Here is a 16,428-nt window from a genome sequence, read left to right as displayed (position 1 = left end):
GCAGATTCTGTCATCATTTACTCTTCATACCTGTACAAATGACTTTGTTCTGATTCTGATGAACACCGAGAAAGATATTTGGAAGAATGTTGGCGATTTTCAGTTCCAGGACATCGTGCCACAGAACTGTTTGTTTTCCTAAACCCTTCAATACATCTCATTTAGTGTTCAGCAGAACAAAACATAAATACAAATGTACCTACTATGGTAGTGGATGATGTATTCTTCCAAATATCTTTCTGTGTTCATCAGAAAAAAGAAATACCGTCTAGTAACCGAGTAAATGATGACAGAAATTGATATTTTTGGGTGAACTGTCCCTTCAAAGGTTACATTCGTGGTCCATTTAATGACGTTTGGAAGAAATAATGGAAAATGTGTTAAAAAAGAGATATTCAAGATCTCATCTGGGAATTTTATTTCATTTGGGTTTTTTATCCAACTAATAATAATAATTAGCTGATTCTCTACGCCAACATAGACCAGTGCATGCGTGCACGCGTGTGTGCGTTTCAGAAAGAGTTTTTGTTGGTGCGGAATGGCGTTGTGACCTCTCAACATGTGCTGGATGAACCTTGAACCCTTTCAACTTCCTCTGCTGAAAACACACATGACAGCATATAAGAAAGCAAAGGTAAGGCGGAGAGAAATAAATAAACACAGCCGTGGAGAGGTCATGTGTTCTGGGTGTAACCAGTCGTGAGTATAGACGCTGTTGTTTTATAGGATAAACTGGATCATATGAGTTCTGGCAGACGGCTCTTATCTGAAGTGTTATCAATATTCCACTTGAGAACTGGAGACACAGTTTCCCTTCCACGTCAAATATCTCCAGTGGAACATGAGGATAAGCACACGCTAGTTGACTTAGAAAAGGGTTTAATGGATAAAACAACAGGCACCTTCAGCATATTTCATCCATTTGTTCATTTAAGAATTAGTTTTATGTCAACCAGCCCGACAAGACTGGCACGGTTTGTATTGGTTTGTTTGGACGGTGATAAAAGACTCTTCAGTTCAAATCAACTTTATTCATTAAGCTCTTTTCCCAAAGTACAATGTGTCTTTATTGAGCAACTCATTTACAGCTTTAGGAAAATGAGACTTTATTATATTTGTCTGTAAACATTCAAATCAAAGCCAGACAGAATCTTACATCATCATTTACAACCAAACAAACAGTCTTTACAAATAAATGTGCTCTTCACCGTCACACTCAAATAAAGTTACACAACGCCGCTATAAAACATAAATAATTCACATAAAACAGCAATGACAAGTAAACACTACATCACACAAGCTGGACACACCAATCATAATCATATAATCATATAGCTAAAGAGAACACACTCTCAACAAAGCATCTGTGTGTGTGTGTGTGTGTGCGTGCGTGCGTGTGTGTGTGTGCGCGTGTGCGCGTGTGTGTGTGCGTGTGTGCGTGGTCATTGATTTAGTGAATCCACTTACAGCACAGTGACACAAACAGGATTCAGAGATCACAGCTCTCTTCCTGATCGTATAAGTCTTTGTACAACTTATTTCTACAATTACACTCTCATTTCATTCTCTTTTAAAAATAGTTCTGAACAACTTTTGGAGAAACATCTTAAAAGAAACACATGTGAGATCTCTGAGCTCTGAAAGATGAGCAGTACATGTAAAAGCTGTGCGTCTTCAGTACATGTAAAAGCTGTGCGTCTTCAGTACATGTAAAAGCTGTGCGTCTTCAGTACATGTAAAAGCTGTGCGTCTTCAGTACATGTAAAAGCTGTGCGTCTTCAGTACATGTAAAAGCTGTGCGTCTTCAGTACATGTAAAAGCTGTGCGTCTTCAGTACATGTAAAAGCTGTGCGTCTTCAGTACATGTAAAAGCTGTGCGTCTTCAGTACATGTAAAAGCTGTGCGTCTTCAGTACATGTAAAAGCTGTGCGTCCTCAGTACATGTAAAAGCTGTGCGTCCTCAGTACATGTAAAAGCTGTTCGTCTTCAGTACATGTAAAAGCTGTGCGTCTTCAGTACATGTAAAAGCTGTGCGTCTTCAGTACATGTAAAAGCTGTGCGTCTTCAGTACATGTAAAAGCTGTGCGTCTTCAGTACATGTAAAAGCTGTGCGTCTTCAGTACATGTAAAAGCTGTGCGTCCTCAGTACATGTAAAAGCTGTTCGTCTTCAGTACATGTAAAAGCTGTGCGTCTTCAGTACATGTAAAAGCTGTGCGTCTTCAGTACATGTAAAAGCTGTGCGTCTTCAGTACATGTAAAAGCTGTGCGTCCTCAGTACATGTAAAAGCTGTGCGTCTTCAGTACATGTAAAAGCTGTGCGTCCTCAGTACATGTAAAAGCTGTTCGTCTTCAGTACATGTAAAAGCTGTGCGTCTTCAGTACATGTAAAAGCTGTGCGTCTTCAGTACATGTAAAAGCTGTGCGTCCTCAGTACATGTAAAAGCTGTTCGTCTTCAGTACATGTAAAAGCTGTGCGTCTTCAGTACATGTAAAAGCTGTGCGTCTTCAGTACATGTAAAAGCTGTGCGTCTTCAGTACATGTAAAAGCTGTGCGTCTTCAGTACATGTAAAAGCTGTGCGTCTTCAGTACATGTAAAAGCTGTGCGTCTTCAGTACATGTAAAAGCTGTGCGTCTTCAGTACATGTAAAAGCTGTGCGTATTCAGTACATGTAAAAGCTGTGCGTATTCAGTACATGTAAAAGCTGTGCGTCTTCAGTACATGTAAAAGCTGTGCGTCTTCAGTACATGTAAAAGCTGTGCGTCTTCAGTACATGTAAAAGCTGTGCGTCTTCAGTACATGTAAAAGCTGTGCGTCTTCAGTACATGTAAAAGCTGTGCGTCTTCAGTACATGTAAAAGCTGTGCGTCTTCAGTACATGTAAAAGCTGTGCGTCTTCAGTACATGTAAAAGCTGTGCGTCTTCAGTACATGTAAAAGCTGTGCGTCTTCAGTACATGTAAAAGCTGTGCGTCTTCAGTACATGTAAAAGCTGTGCGTCTTCAGTACATGTAAAAGCTGTGCGTCTTCAGTACATGTAAAAGCTGTGCGTCTTCAGTACATGTAAAAGCTGTGCGTCTTCAGTACATGTAAAAGCTGTGCGTCTTCAGTACATGTAAAAGCTGTGCGTCTTCAGTACATGTAAAAGCTGTGCGTCTTCAGTACATGTAAAAGCTGTGCGTCTTCAGTACATGTAAAAGCTGTGCGTCTTCAGTACATGTAAAAGCTGTGCGTCTTCAGTACATGTAAAAGCTGTGCGTATTCAGTACATGTAAAAGCTGTGCGTCTTCAGTACATGTAAAAGCTGTGCGTCTTCAGTACATGTAAAAGCTGTGCGTCTTCAGTACATGTAAAAGCTGTGCGTCTTCAGTACATGTAAAAGCTGTGCGTCTTCAGTACATGTAAAAGCTGTGCGTCTTCAGTACATGTAAAAGCTGTGCGTCTTCAGTACATACTCATTTTCTGTAGTGCAGTTAGTTTAAATGATTCAAATGAAGCGTTTAAATGGATCTGGTCAACAGATGTGATGTATCTGATCTCAGTTGTCAGTCTAGCCGAACCGACTTTACATTGATTGAAAGATCAAAGCGGCAAAAAACATTCAATCCTGCAGCCATTGGGTATTTACAACAACATCTCTCTCTCTCTGTCACACGCACAGATTCCCACAGCAGATTTCTTCCCTATATAACAGATCCTATGTCATATAAGTGCAAACACATGAAATCTGTGGTGAGGCAGAGAGGGGTACACAGATTGAAACAAATGAGAATCTACACGGGCAATAAAAACAGGCGTTGTCCTACTGAAACGCCTGAAGTGATATGTGAATTATGAAGCGTCCGGCGGGTAAACAGATGTTTTGATGATGTAATCCATGAGGATGTGTTTCACGTAAAGGGTGGACTCAGTAGTGTCTGATGAGTGATGATGTATTAGACACTTACTATAGGATTCAAGTTGTGTATGGAGACATTAACCATCTTTATAAAACACACAATCATAACAAACACCAAATCATTCAGCACGGACAATACTTCTACTCATAAGGTCTTTAGTGTGGACCCTCCCAGATAACAAACAACGTTTTCTTAACTTTCCCAACCAAAGAACACTTTTTGGATAACTTTGAAAGAATATTCCCTGTTGGCATTTCAGTTGGATTGGTGTGTGCCAGCAAAAAGTGTGTTTAGGGAAGTCGTGCCATTTGCTTTTTTATTGCCAAGGGTAAAGACAAAGAAGTATAAAGTTGAGTAATTATACATTTCAAGCAAGAGTACAGAGACGATACATTTGAAAAAAACAATACTTGGCGGCCATCTTTGGAAATCAGACAAATACTGACATTTATACAATCGCCAGCTAAAATCACAATTAAACCACATTTTTAAAAAACATTAGAAAATGGTGTAAACTGTACCATAATGTACGTTTCCTATGATCAAATTGTGCTTAAAAAAATTTTTTTTCATGTTGCATCAGATACCAAGCGAAGCTTCGCTAGGGCGGCCATATTGAGCGTTGCGTTCCTCCCCATTCATTTCAATGGCAGTGAAGCTTCTTTTTAATATAAATATCTTGTATCTTGCAAATGTAACCACGCCTCCGGTGTCTGTGTCAATGCTGTGCGGTGTCTTGTTATCGCTGTAAGCCTTAAGAATTGTGCAATATGAACACACACGTGATGATATCGCTGTGCGAATTAATGCGTTTAATCTAAAGCAGTAGTGAAGGGTCCTGCTGGACCAGAACACACTCGCAGATCTTCAGAAAATCTGGATGTTATTCGGGCATCAGGCCAAAGCCCGAGACACATGGACTCTGTTACGACACTCACAGGACTATTACAAGACAAAAGATCCAGTGAGATTTCAAAGACCCGCTAGAGAACTTTGTGTTCAGACATTGAAACTTATTTAGTTATCCCTGTGCCACACGAATTATGAGTCTCAGAGAGCTGATAAATATACTATAGAAGTGAAGTAGAGCACGTGGATATCTATAAAGGCAAGTGTCCCACAGAAACATCAACACAGAGACACCAGTCATCATCAGTGTTCATGTATGAGAGGGTTTGTAGATTCCTGCATCGGCCGGTCGACTGTTAGAGAAAAGACAACAGAGAAATGTCCAGTGAAGAAGTGAGATCAACATAAACGTGTTCAAATATAGATAGATATAACACCATTCTAAATGTCTATATAATAATAATAACTCAAAGTAAATGCTTAAAACAATAGCCTACAACATCGTGAAAAGCACTATATAAATAAACTGGAATATTATGATTGAATGTTTTTATTATGAGCAAACAGAAAAGATACAGAACAATATTAAAAGCGCACAGTCAGCGGTTTGTTAATCTTCTGCAATATGAGCCGAAGGCTGAGATAAAGCATCAAAGTCTGATTTCACCTTATATACTAGATACTGACTCACTTATATTTGCACAGAACGCACTTTAAATTGTGAAGGATTCTTTTATTTAGTAAATGACAAAAACAAGACTTCTCACAGATGTGTTAAAGGACTTCGTGGCTTTTCAAAAAGTGTCTTTTTCAGAATTAAAAACAAATCTTCGGTTTTATTGTATTTGCATGAATGAATATGCAATGAAGCAAAAACTAAAAGAGAATCCGATGTAAAGATAAAGAGTGAAAATGACCTGCTCTCGGTGTGACATCTAGTGGTGACGTGCTGCACGCGCATCGCAGTCTGTTGCTATAGAAACCAAACCAAGTCAACTTGACAACATCATGTTCCGGAGCGCAAAGCTTCAGTGTTCGGACGTTTAACGCGTTTCACAGAGATGACCTAAAGGAGGGACACGTCCATATATAACAGCCCTTCTGAGGAATAATGTTCCGGAACACAGTCTTGAGGAAACGCGTGAGTGAAGTGACCCACAGTCATCAGGACCGAGCTCTGAACACGAGCATCTTCATCCTCAGAGAGCTCGGACCCGTCGGCTTTCTCCTGCAGGAGGACGGACACTCCAAACACTATAAAGTAAGTCCACGTGGTTTCCATTTCGAAGGACGTTTCGTATGACTTAATGACGCAATTTAACTCGTAATGTTAAAGGTCTGTTTAGGTGATCCACACACGTGCACCTGTCCCACCTTCCAGAAAGAGAAAGACCTGTGTCCACACATCTGCTGGTAAACAAACGCTTTGTGTTAAACAACATCAGACACAGTTGAGCCTGTCCTACCACATCTTTCCTCTCTATTGTAGGATTTTGATGCGTAAATTTCGGCTGCCCAGAGATCATGAATGTAAGTGTTTTCCCTCACGTTTCCCCTGACTGATCCTGGAACAGATTCACATGTGGTCTGTTTTAAAGTGTGTTTGGTCATTTGTCGGCTTTCAGACTGTTTTCAGTACGGCCTTGCGGAGAGACAGATCCTAGAGCTCTTACAAGGGCTTCATGTCACCAAAACTACATCCCACGGTGACAGGCCATCATGCCCCGAACCAGACGAGGACGACGGGTGCGTCAGACAGAAAGCCATCGGGAAAGATGATCTATGTCCCATCTGCCAAGAAGAACTTTTGCTGAAAAGATGTCCCGTGACTTACTGCAGGTATACGTTTCTTTTATTGCACATCTTGACATATTCCAACAAAGCGTACTCATGACCTTGGTGTTGTTGTTATTGATGTTGTTGTTCAGGTTCAGCTGTGGAAACAACATTCACATTTCATGCATGAAGGTGTGGGCTGATCATCAGATGAAACTGAACTCGATGGGCATGCTGAAGTGTCCGCTCTGCAGAGATGACTTTGGCACTTTAAAGCAACTAAACGAAGAAGTAAAGTGAAACATTACACACGCTCAGACCTTACAAACTAGATGAGCTGCTGTAGTCTCTACGATTCAAACCCGTGACTCACATACGCTGTCATGTTGTGCGGCAGGTGAGAAACTCTGCCGATGTGTGTACTTATTATGAGCGAGAGTGTCTGGATAAACATCTTGGAGTGGCGTGTAACGGTTGCGGGGTCTGTCCTGTCGTCGGCAAGTGTTTCAAGTAGGCATTCAGCACAAACTCGTTCTTATGCCGAAGTCAGTGTCAGATTTGTGATGATGATGATGTCACGTGTGATGTCTACAGGTGTACACAATGCACTTATTTTCACCTGTGTGAGGAATGTTTCAGGAGACACGCTCATCCACATCATTCCTTCGTGTGTCGAACGGTGAGTGTCTCTCTGTCGCCGACACTGTACTTCACATACTTATTTTTACATGTGTTCAAGTCAAGTGAAGACATTCCCCCTGAAACAGCTATCACTTCTCATTTCCATAATAATACAGTAATGTTCTTTAAAACCCGGTTTTATGGAGAGAAAACATTTGTGCTGTTAAATGCGTTAAACCGTACCTCCTGACATTGATGTTTGTGCAGAAGAGAGGTCATTCATGGCAGGCCGTCTCTGAAGAAACACAGATGATGGGTAGAAGGTTTGTATGTGTACATCACAGCATCTTCGCTACATCGTTTTTATTCTGATTCTTTACCCAGATTCTGTTTGTAAATGTTTGTTACGTGTCTCCTGTCACATGACTACACATCTCCTGCAGCGTGTCTGCCGTGACCTGTGATGTTGTCCCGAATCACGTCATGAAGAGTTTGCCGATGGTGAGAGTTCGAAAAGAATCCAAACTGCTTCTTCCGGGTGTGCAGTGTCGGATCTGCCTGTCAAGATTTCAGACGGATCAGAACATCAGATCTCTTCCCTGCAAACACAAGGTAACAAGCATTTGAATACAAAACATAAAGTAAGGGTTAGGGTTCACTTCATGAAGTTAAAGTCCCAGTGAAATTAAAAATGACAAGGTCTTTTTTTCATGAAATTGTTTTGTTGATTGTAATAGTTTATGAGTGTGGGTCATTCTCTTTTAAAGATTTGTGTGCACTCATAATCTTTAGTTAAAATCTGAAAATGCACTTCCATCGGCTTGGGCGGAGCATCCGCTAACTCCTCCCCTTCATCTGTCAACGGCTGTTTCTAAACGTCCAATCAAATAGCAAAGAAAGACAAAAGCCCACTATTTTTCTCATTCAAAATTGCATTTCACTCGAAAATGCAACTAAATGCGGATGTAAAAAATTCTTCCAACTTCTGCTTCACGGGACTTTAAGTTGTGTTCAAGTTTATTTCATGTATACTTTGTGTAGTAAGTATACTCAAATTTATATATTAGTTGTATACTTTCTAGTGTACTATTTTACTACTACAACTTTTAATTGTACTTTAAATTAACTTCAGAGTATTTTGTTTGTACTGCATCTGTACTACTAGGTATACTGATAGTTTCATACTTAAATACTTGTAGCACACTTTTAGTTGATGGAAGTGCACTTTATAGTAAACTCTCAGTAAACCTCTTGTTTAGTAGGTGTTATATTTAATAGTTATTTATTTATTACTTTACTTATTCAAAAGAGTAAACACAACTACAGGTCAAGTATACTTATATTACTTTCATAGTTAACAGTATCTTCATCAAAAGATCGAGCAAATATACTTTCTGTCTGTATAAATCAAGTGTACTTCAGTGTTATTTTTGTCTGTAACTGATTTAACACAAAGCAAAATGATAATGATTATATTTCTTTTTTCTGTAGTTTCATACTGACTGTATCGATGCATTAATCCAGAAGTCAAACTGCTGTCCGCTGGATTTTCATGTCATCTATAATCCTCTAACATGGAACATCAGAGTCGGCCGAACACAAAGCTCTCCAGCTCCACCTGGTGTCACTCAGAGCAAGCGCACAGATGCACACATCTCTGAATTTATTCTTCCAAGTATTGGTTTACAGGTTCAGAGAGGTCACGCTTCATCTGCGTTGAGAGCCGGCACACAAGTGTCAGGGCGCGAGGGTCCGTCCTCGGTGAAATCACTCGCTCAGGGTTTACAGGATCTTTACATTCACAGTTCTCACCTAGAACCGTTCTCTAGAAAGACCGTCATGAAAAACGGTCACATTAAAACTTATTTAAACCCAGCCTCAACATTCAGCATTAAACAGCACACAGAGCAGCGAAGACTCGACGTGACCCATCCTGAACCAACCAGCACCGCCACAGCTTCAGACGAGACCACAGAGAGAAAACACACAAAATGAGTCAAAACTTACATTACATGATGCCTCAACTTTCTGTGACCTTTTTAAAACAATCCTTCAAATTCAAAGATGACTGTCTGTTTAGAAATGTTCTTTTGAAACGTAATAATGAGATTTAATAAAAGAATCTTACATAAGAGCTTTTAATGAAATAAAAAGTTGTTATAGCATTGGTAAGGGGTGACGGATGATCAGTTTAAAGACTGTACATGATATAAAGCCGGTTTTAGGACATCTGTAATTCCAGAGTTAAACCTCCAATACATGGAAAGGCCAAAGATACTTGAGAAATCTTCAGCACAACCTTATTGACATTTATATTTATACAAGAGAAAGTCTGTGAGCATTTTGTAATATTCAAATGTTAATTTATATTCTCAAAAAACATGGATTGTGATCAGTCACTACACAGTGTGTTTTTCACTAAATAAAACTCCAGAATTTTGTCAGTTTATAATCTTTATTAAATGTGCACAAAAAGGCAGATAACAAGCTGTGTCATAAAGCATCCACAAAATCATAATCCTTACAAACTAGTATATTACAATTGAATATATGAAATAGCTGAATATAAATCAATATGTTACAGTTTCGTAAATAAGAGACGCTAAGATGCAAAATAACTGAAATGAAGAACAATCTTCACTCTTTCTCAGTCAAACTTCGGTTAAAATGTTGAACGTTATTTTAATTTGCTGCCTGACAACAACAAACTTGTTTCTCATGAATAAATAGACAAACTGTCAAAAATTGTAAAGATCAAACTGTACATAAGCTGATTTGTTTGTGAGAATAAATATTCTAGACACAAAACACAAATTAGTACAAGAGTCATTCAAACGTGCCCGAGTCATGACCTGTGATGAGAGGCATAACCTGAGATGTCTTCCACATTCCTATACATGAACACATTAAATGATGAACGCATGCACGAGACTAGCAATAATACATTAAAGAAGCACAGGGTGTAAATATGACACCTCAGTCGCTCTCTTAAAAAACTCACACATATGGCTCGAGTGCTTCACTTTATGTTTACAGTGCTCAGTTTCTCAGCCCATCGCTGTCTTGTGTTCATGACACTCTGTGGCAGTTTCGTGTGTATTTAATGAATAAACTGATTTGTATCAATTCAATTTTAGAATGAAAATGAATCGCATTGTGCTCACAGGACAACAACTGTTTAGAAAGATGTAGATATATATACACATAACATACCTTGACCTTTGAAGATAAACAAATATGTTGAAAGAAGTTTGTAAAAACACTGTGGCTGTAAAATTTCGTGCCAGTGTAGAATCAGTGCAAGATAAGACAGACGTTCGTGTTGGATCTCTTCCTGATGTTTCTATAATAAGGCAATTTTGATTATTTTTATCAGACACCGTAAAGCTACACATACACATATTATTCAGCTAGTGTTTCGTCTGAGGTCTCTCATCCCTCATGTGTCGAGACGTCGTCTTCTCTAGCTTCTTATCTCGAACCTTCCGCAGCCTCCGTGGTGGTGGTGTAGATTTGGACTCGCTGGAGGTGTCGCCCACGTCCCCGTCTTCAGGGATGTTGGGAATGGTGGCGCTGCTGCTCTCCAGGGTGTACCTCAGGGACGTGTCCTCTGGACTCCCGACTTCACTGCTGCTCAAGTCCTGCTCCTGACTGGCGCTGATCTTAGGCATGCTGGCGCTCGACGGATCATGGCTTTTCCTCAGCGGCTGCTGGAGCTCGTTCATGTCCACTCCGGAGTCCAGGCTTGTGTCGTTGCTGCTGCCAGGCCGATGACGTCCCTGAAGCTCGATTACGGAGTGACGGACTTGAGCTGCCGGTTTACCATCCAGAGACACAAACCAGGCGCGGGGCGGGTGAATGGAGGGCTTACCCTTGGATAGCTCCAGCAAGGTCTGCTCCGATATTCCCTGGAGTTCTCCTCGGAAAGGCCCCATTCCAGCTGCTTCATTCAAGGTTCCCGGCACAGACACAGACTCCAGGAGGTGACTGTAGCGTCCCCACAGGCCCGGGTTAGCGGCGGTGGCCTGAGCTCCTTCCAGGGCCTGCGGTTCAACACTGTCTTGCTGCTGGACTTTGGACATCTTCAGGGTGAACCCGTCTTTTAAGTTTCTGTCTGTTTGAGCTCCATGCTCCATGCCATTTCTCGGGAAAGTTGCCGATCTGCTTCCGGATGGGTCTGTTTGGGAATTAAAGAGCTCCGTGGCCTGCACGATAGCTACGGGCTGATTGTAGATATGGAACAGCTTGTCACTAAACACGACATTCTCCCCACCACTCTGTTCTGATTTTTCTCGAAGCTTTGCCACTTCGTCGCTGTTAATGTAGAGGTTAGACGCTGCTGTTCTGAAGTTTTCCAATCCCATACATCCAATGTTTTCATACAGATTGCCCACCGGCCGACCCACAGTTTCCACATAAATGTTGTAACTGGCCTGGTGTCGTGGGGAGTCTGATGAATCTTGCCCAATGCCTCTCGTAGCCAATGAATAAGACCGATCTCCATTGCGAAAGAAGAGTTCTTGAGTCTCATCCGTGCTGGTGGAGGTGGTCTGGTCTTTCTTCAGTACCGTGAGTCTGGTGGAATTCCATCGCCTTCTCCTGGCCTCACGGTTCAAATCTCTGTCAAATGATGGGAAAGGATTGATCTTTATTTAACCTTAACTTTTTATTCTTTGATCATGTAATTCCATCCTCGTGTCATGTCAAACCTGTATGAGTTTCTTTCTTGGTTAGAACACAAAAGAAGACATTTGAACACTGAACAGGGGTCCAGACAGAAAAATCAGTTTTTAAATCACATACTCTCGTGTAGGCCAACCATGCCTTTAAGCAGCTTTACAGAAAACATATAAAAGTTCTAAATTAGATCAAAATTACAATTATTAACATTAAACGTTTTAAATATTACATTTATTCAAACAAACGTAGCCTAAGCTTTTTATCATTTTGTGATGTCAACTAACTTTTCAGCACAAAATAGCCAGCTGAATTTTCTCAATCAGAATCAACTTCAGGCGCTCGGAGCACCAAAAGCATAAGCAACACGCTAGATGAAAACAATTAAAAGGAGGCGCACCTAACAGCAAATGAAACGTGACTGGTTGCTTTACCTGTCAGTCACATGGCCTCTTGGGCGTGCCTTGGCCAAAGAAAGCGACGATACGCTGATTCAACAAGCCAAATGCACAACGTAAAAAAATTACAGTGATGTTCATTTAAGGAAACATATCAAGAAATGAAAAGTACTCGGATGCAACAGAAACAATATTCACATAAACAGCAGAGAAATACAGCTAATACAGCTTCTACAAGGAAATGAATGCAACTCTTCGGCGCCTTCACTATGGCGTAATGCTGCAACGTCAGTCCATTGAGTGCATGCAGTGTTATTTAAAGACACAGATCGCTGGCACTGAACACGCAGGAAAAAGTCCAGGTGCATCCAATTTTAAAATGCTTACATTTGGATGGTCGCCAGTGGCGATCTCCACAACATCACTCGCAAATTTTTGGTTGCAAATGTGACCGTTTTAGGCGCAGTCTGGAGCCCTGCACAACCCTATTATCTTCCATTGTATGAACACTAAACCACTGAGACGTTTCTCAAAATATCTTCTTTCGTGTTCCACTGAAGACTCACATACAGCCTCACAAGCACATTAGGGAGAATAAATGATGACAGAATTGATGTTTTTGGGTGAACTAACACTTTTTTGTTTGTGTGTTGAAATGAACTCTTACCTGCAGTGAAATACAATCACGGATAAAAACGCAATGACTACGACAAGAGTTCCTCCCAAGATACCAACCAGCAGGTATGTGTGGTAAGAAATGAAATCCATTGAGCCCGCAAACCCCATAAAACCTACACAACATTTAGACAAACACAGATCAGGTTAAAGAGCTGCAGATGGACAGAAGACGACATCAGTGGTGATGAATGACGTTTACAGTGAATATCTCAAGAACATATTGTTTCTGTAGTTTCATCCACACAAACTGATTCATACCTGAGGATGGTGATGGTGCTGCTATCCAGATCCCAACACGAGGTGCTACATACGTCCACACAAGGCCGTTTTTCTGCATCCGAACAGTTCCCAGACCTTTCCTCACCCACGTTCCTGTGGTACATTGAACATTCAAGAGCACATCATGAAGCTCAAACGCACATGAATGAACCAATGTTTCCTTCTACAAACACATTTCCTGTGAGATGAGTTTGATATGTTATAAACACAAGTCTTGAGATGAACGTTGAGTTGAGTCACCTGTGGTCATGTCGAAGGTCCATGCAGGAACGGTGTCAGAGGATTGGAGATGAGTGTGATGGGGAAGCGGTGCGGTCAGTTGAACGGGGCCTTTGATGTCAACCTCATTTCCATTAGACACTAACTGAGCGCTGATCATCACCAACGGACTCAACTTCACATTTCTGTAGCCTGTAACGAGTAACCGAAGTGCAACAGACCTTTACAAACTACCGGAAATGTTCATTTGTGATCTAGACATCCAAAGTATGTCCACAGTGTAACATCACATTACATTTTAAGTCTGACTGCTGTTACCAAATCAAGAATATGTGATCAATGACATTTCATTAACATCTGAATTCAAATGAAGATGAGAAGATGAACGGGTAAATGGATCGATTGGTTTCTCACCTGTAACGCTGTGGCTGAGAGTAAAGAAATGCGAGTCTTTTTCTGCAGGCAGAGCTGCGGATGTCAGATACGCCGTCAACATGGACACGCTGCTGTTCTCAGGAAGTTTCAAAAGACTTTTGGGAAACTGAACACTTGGTTGAATTGACAGATCTGTGAACGGGGAAAAAAAATATACTGACAATTCAATCACACACAGAGCAGTTCCACTGAATGCATTAGACTGCAGCTCAATGACTTTCCTTCTTCCATGTTCTCTTCCATTGCATGTAAAAACCAAAATCATTGGAAGAAAAATATCTCTTGTAAAATCTCTTGCATGAATACAAAACATATGGTGTTTGTCTGTGTCAGATAAGTGAATTTCATTTACAGTTGTGCACTTGACAGACTTACGGTGGATATGATTTTATTTTCTCAGATATAATGTACGTTGAGAATTGACCCCAGGACTTTGTTGTTGCGATAGCATCATGCAAAACCTACTGAACTACAGGAACATGAATTTTAACATAAAACATATGTTTAAAATATGTAATGAAATTAAAGTTAGTTGGCAATGACATGAAGGTGAGTGAATTATGTCATTCTCATAGTACAAGATGAAAACGATTTCTATTACAGCACATATGGACGGCTAGACAACCACTCAGGAAAATACTGTACCAGATGTTTTTCGAGTTATCAGCACAGTATCCTCGAACAGCCAGATGTTTCCTTGAGTTTGAGGACGCAGGGACATCGTAACGACTGAAAAAACTACAAAAAAACAAACCTTGAATTAGCATGTTTTTTTCTCTTGGTAAACCAGTAGAACATGAATTTCTCCATGTGTTTCATGCTTTTTAAAGGCTCTAGCTGGGTGTTACACAGCAAGTCAGAGCGCGTCAAAACGGATCTAATTTATAGCTTCCTCATCATTCTTTTTGTTTTTTATGAATGGAAATCTTTAAAAGCAATGACATTTCAAACTAACACGTTCAGGAATGAAGAGGACGGAACATTTGTGAGGCTTACTGGGCATCTTGGTGGTTTTCCAAGGCAGCTGGCTGAGCACATAACCCTCCCGGCTGGCCACCAGGTTGAGGGTCAAGCCGAGGTGATACGGGACAGTAAGAGTGACCTCTCCATTCTCCAGAGTTAGACTGGAGTGAATCTGAGATCCGTTCACAAACACACACACCAGAGCTCCTTTCAGAAACCTCTGACTGGACGAATCCTTCACCCAAACCTTCAGCGCCAGGGACGAGCCTAGAGACCACGAGAAGGTCACAGAAGTCTTATCCAAGAAAAACACGTGCTTGAAACATACGTGTCATACATAAGAATGAGCTGTGACAGAAAGCTTTGAGACCAAGAAGATATATAGAGTAAACATAAACTTATATTATCATGCATAAGTTGACACAGTATAGTAACTTAATATAATATCTGCTAAAATGTGTTGGTGAGGGTAAAATACTAGAAGCTTTGATGTGACCATCAGTGCAAAATCCATCAGACAAACACCTCCCTTTAAATGATGACGCAATAAAAACCTCACACCTTGTTCTTTATAATGGCTAGATTTCTGAAACGGCACATCCTGGACTAAAAGCAAACATATTGCCTCCGGTTTCACAGACAAGGCTTAATTCAACTAAGGCATAATCCTGGTTTAAGCTAAAATATTCTTGTTGCTTTTCACACAAATACCTTATAAACGTACATTACTGGTGTGCATCTCCAGACTAAACACTGATATATGTAAAGGTGTTTCTAATCAAGTTCATTTTACTCTGTGAAACCAGGCCTAAAAATCACAAAGACCGACAACATTTGTTTAAAGATGCTCATTTGTTAACAACAATGACCACATGACGTCAGGGGCTGTATCACATTTAAAATTCAAACGTGCGTTTTTTTTTCTTTGAGCAAATCCTGCCAAAATAACATCAGCATCCTAACCCTGATGACCATTCAATCTATCAGAAGATGGTCATATTAAGTGTCGGCCACTGTTTGTTCTTTGCTCGGTGTGTATCTCATAGATCTGTGTGATCATTACAAAAAATGCTGCTCAGCCATATCATTCATTCATTCATTCGTCTGTAACTAAAACTACAATAATATAGCGCTGTTTATAATAGATCCATGTAGTAACGCACAAGGCCCTGAGTGATAACAACAGAAGCTCTTTGTTATGATGAGAACACAGCTGATGTCATGGCGCTGGTGCTGATGCTGGGGATGCAGATGATGCTGCGCGCGTTACCTGACACAGACTCCGGCGCGTCGCTCCCATTGTCCTCCTCCTCCGACAGCGAGGCGAGGCCGCGAGAGAGCACCCCACCCTCCACTCGACCCACGCACGCGTCCCCGCAGAAGATCAGCGCCGCGAGCAGCAGGCGGAGCGGCAGACCGGGCATGGCGTCTCAGACATCACTGCGCCCACGGAGGACGAGAACGCGGTTGTTATTGTCCGTCTTCAGGTGCTCGTGTGTGTCATCATGGTCACGTCGCGGTTCACGAGCGAACAGATGAACGGCTGCTGGAGAGTCACGCTGGGGAGCGCGCGCGTTGCGTCACGGCGCACGCGATGCCATCTGCTGGCTAAAGACTATTACTGTTCTCCACAACA

At 41.1% G+C, this 16,428-nt stretch overlaps 2 protein-coding genes across 2 annotated transcripts; one reads left to right on the top strand and one right to left on the bottom strand.

Annotated features, from left to right (window-relative positions):
- Positions 1–5,857: 5,857 nt before the first annotated feature.
- zswim2 (zinc finger, SWIM-type containing 2) lies at positions 5,858–9,138 on the top strand (the record flags this gene model as incomplete). Its single annotated transcript, XM_079460042.1, has 10 exons — positions 5,858–6,007; positions 6,083–6,159; positions 6,236–6,276; positions 6,372–6,585; positions 6,675–6,813; positions 6,920–7,032; positions 7,117–7,201; positions 7,411–7,466; positions 7,587–7,755; positions 8,635–9,138. The coding sequence occupies 10 exons, from the start codon at positions 5,858–5,860 to the stop codon at positions 9,136–9,138; spliced, it is 1,548 nt and encodes a 515-aa protein (XP_079316168.1).
- A 452-nt stretch (positions 9,139–9,590) lies between these two features.
- fam171b (family with sequence similarity 171 member B) lies at positions 9,591–16,340 on the bottom strand. Its single transcript, XM_079461141.1, has 8 exons — positions 16,063–16,340; positions 14,826–15,059; positions 14,475–14,567; positions 13,809–13,961; positions 13,416–13,586; positions 13,155–13,268; positions 12,886–13,009; positions 9,591–11,763 (listed from the first exon to the last, which is right to left on the bottom strand). Exons 1-8 carry the CDS (start codon positions 16,214–16,216, stop codon positions 10,554–10,556), a joined length of 2,253 nt encoding a protein of 750 aa, XP_079317267.1. The 5' UTR covers positions 16,217–16,340; the 3' UTR covers positions 9,591–10,553.
- Positions 16,341–16,428: the final 88 nt, after the last annotated feature.

The sequence above is a fragment of the Barbatula barbatula genome (assembly GCF_947034865.1).
Source record: "Barbatula barbatula genome assembly, chromosome: 7".
NCBI classification, from domain to species: Eukaryota; Metazoa; Chordata; class Actinopteri; order Cypriniformes; family Nemacheilidae; genus Barbatula; species Barbatula barbatula.
Note: the sequence above shows the minus strand (reverse complement) of the source record. Positions and strands in the feature narration are given on the sequence as shown.

Excerpts from the sequence above, each read along its gene's own strand:
- fam171b (XM_079461141.1), bottom strand. The coding sequence starts at position 16,216 with ATGCCCGGTCTGCCGCTCCGCCTGCTGCTCGCGGCGCTGATCTTCTGC. Across the intron at positions 13,587-13,808 it reads TCTCAGCCACAGCGTTACAG|GCTACAGAAATGTGAAGTTG; the intron begins GTGAGAAACCAA and ends TACTCGTTACAG. Across the intron at positions 11,764-12,885 it reads GTGATTGTATTTCACTGCAG|AGATTTGAACCGTGAGGCCA; the intron begins GTAAGAGTTCAT and ends ATCATTTGACAG.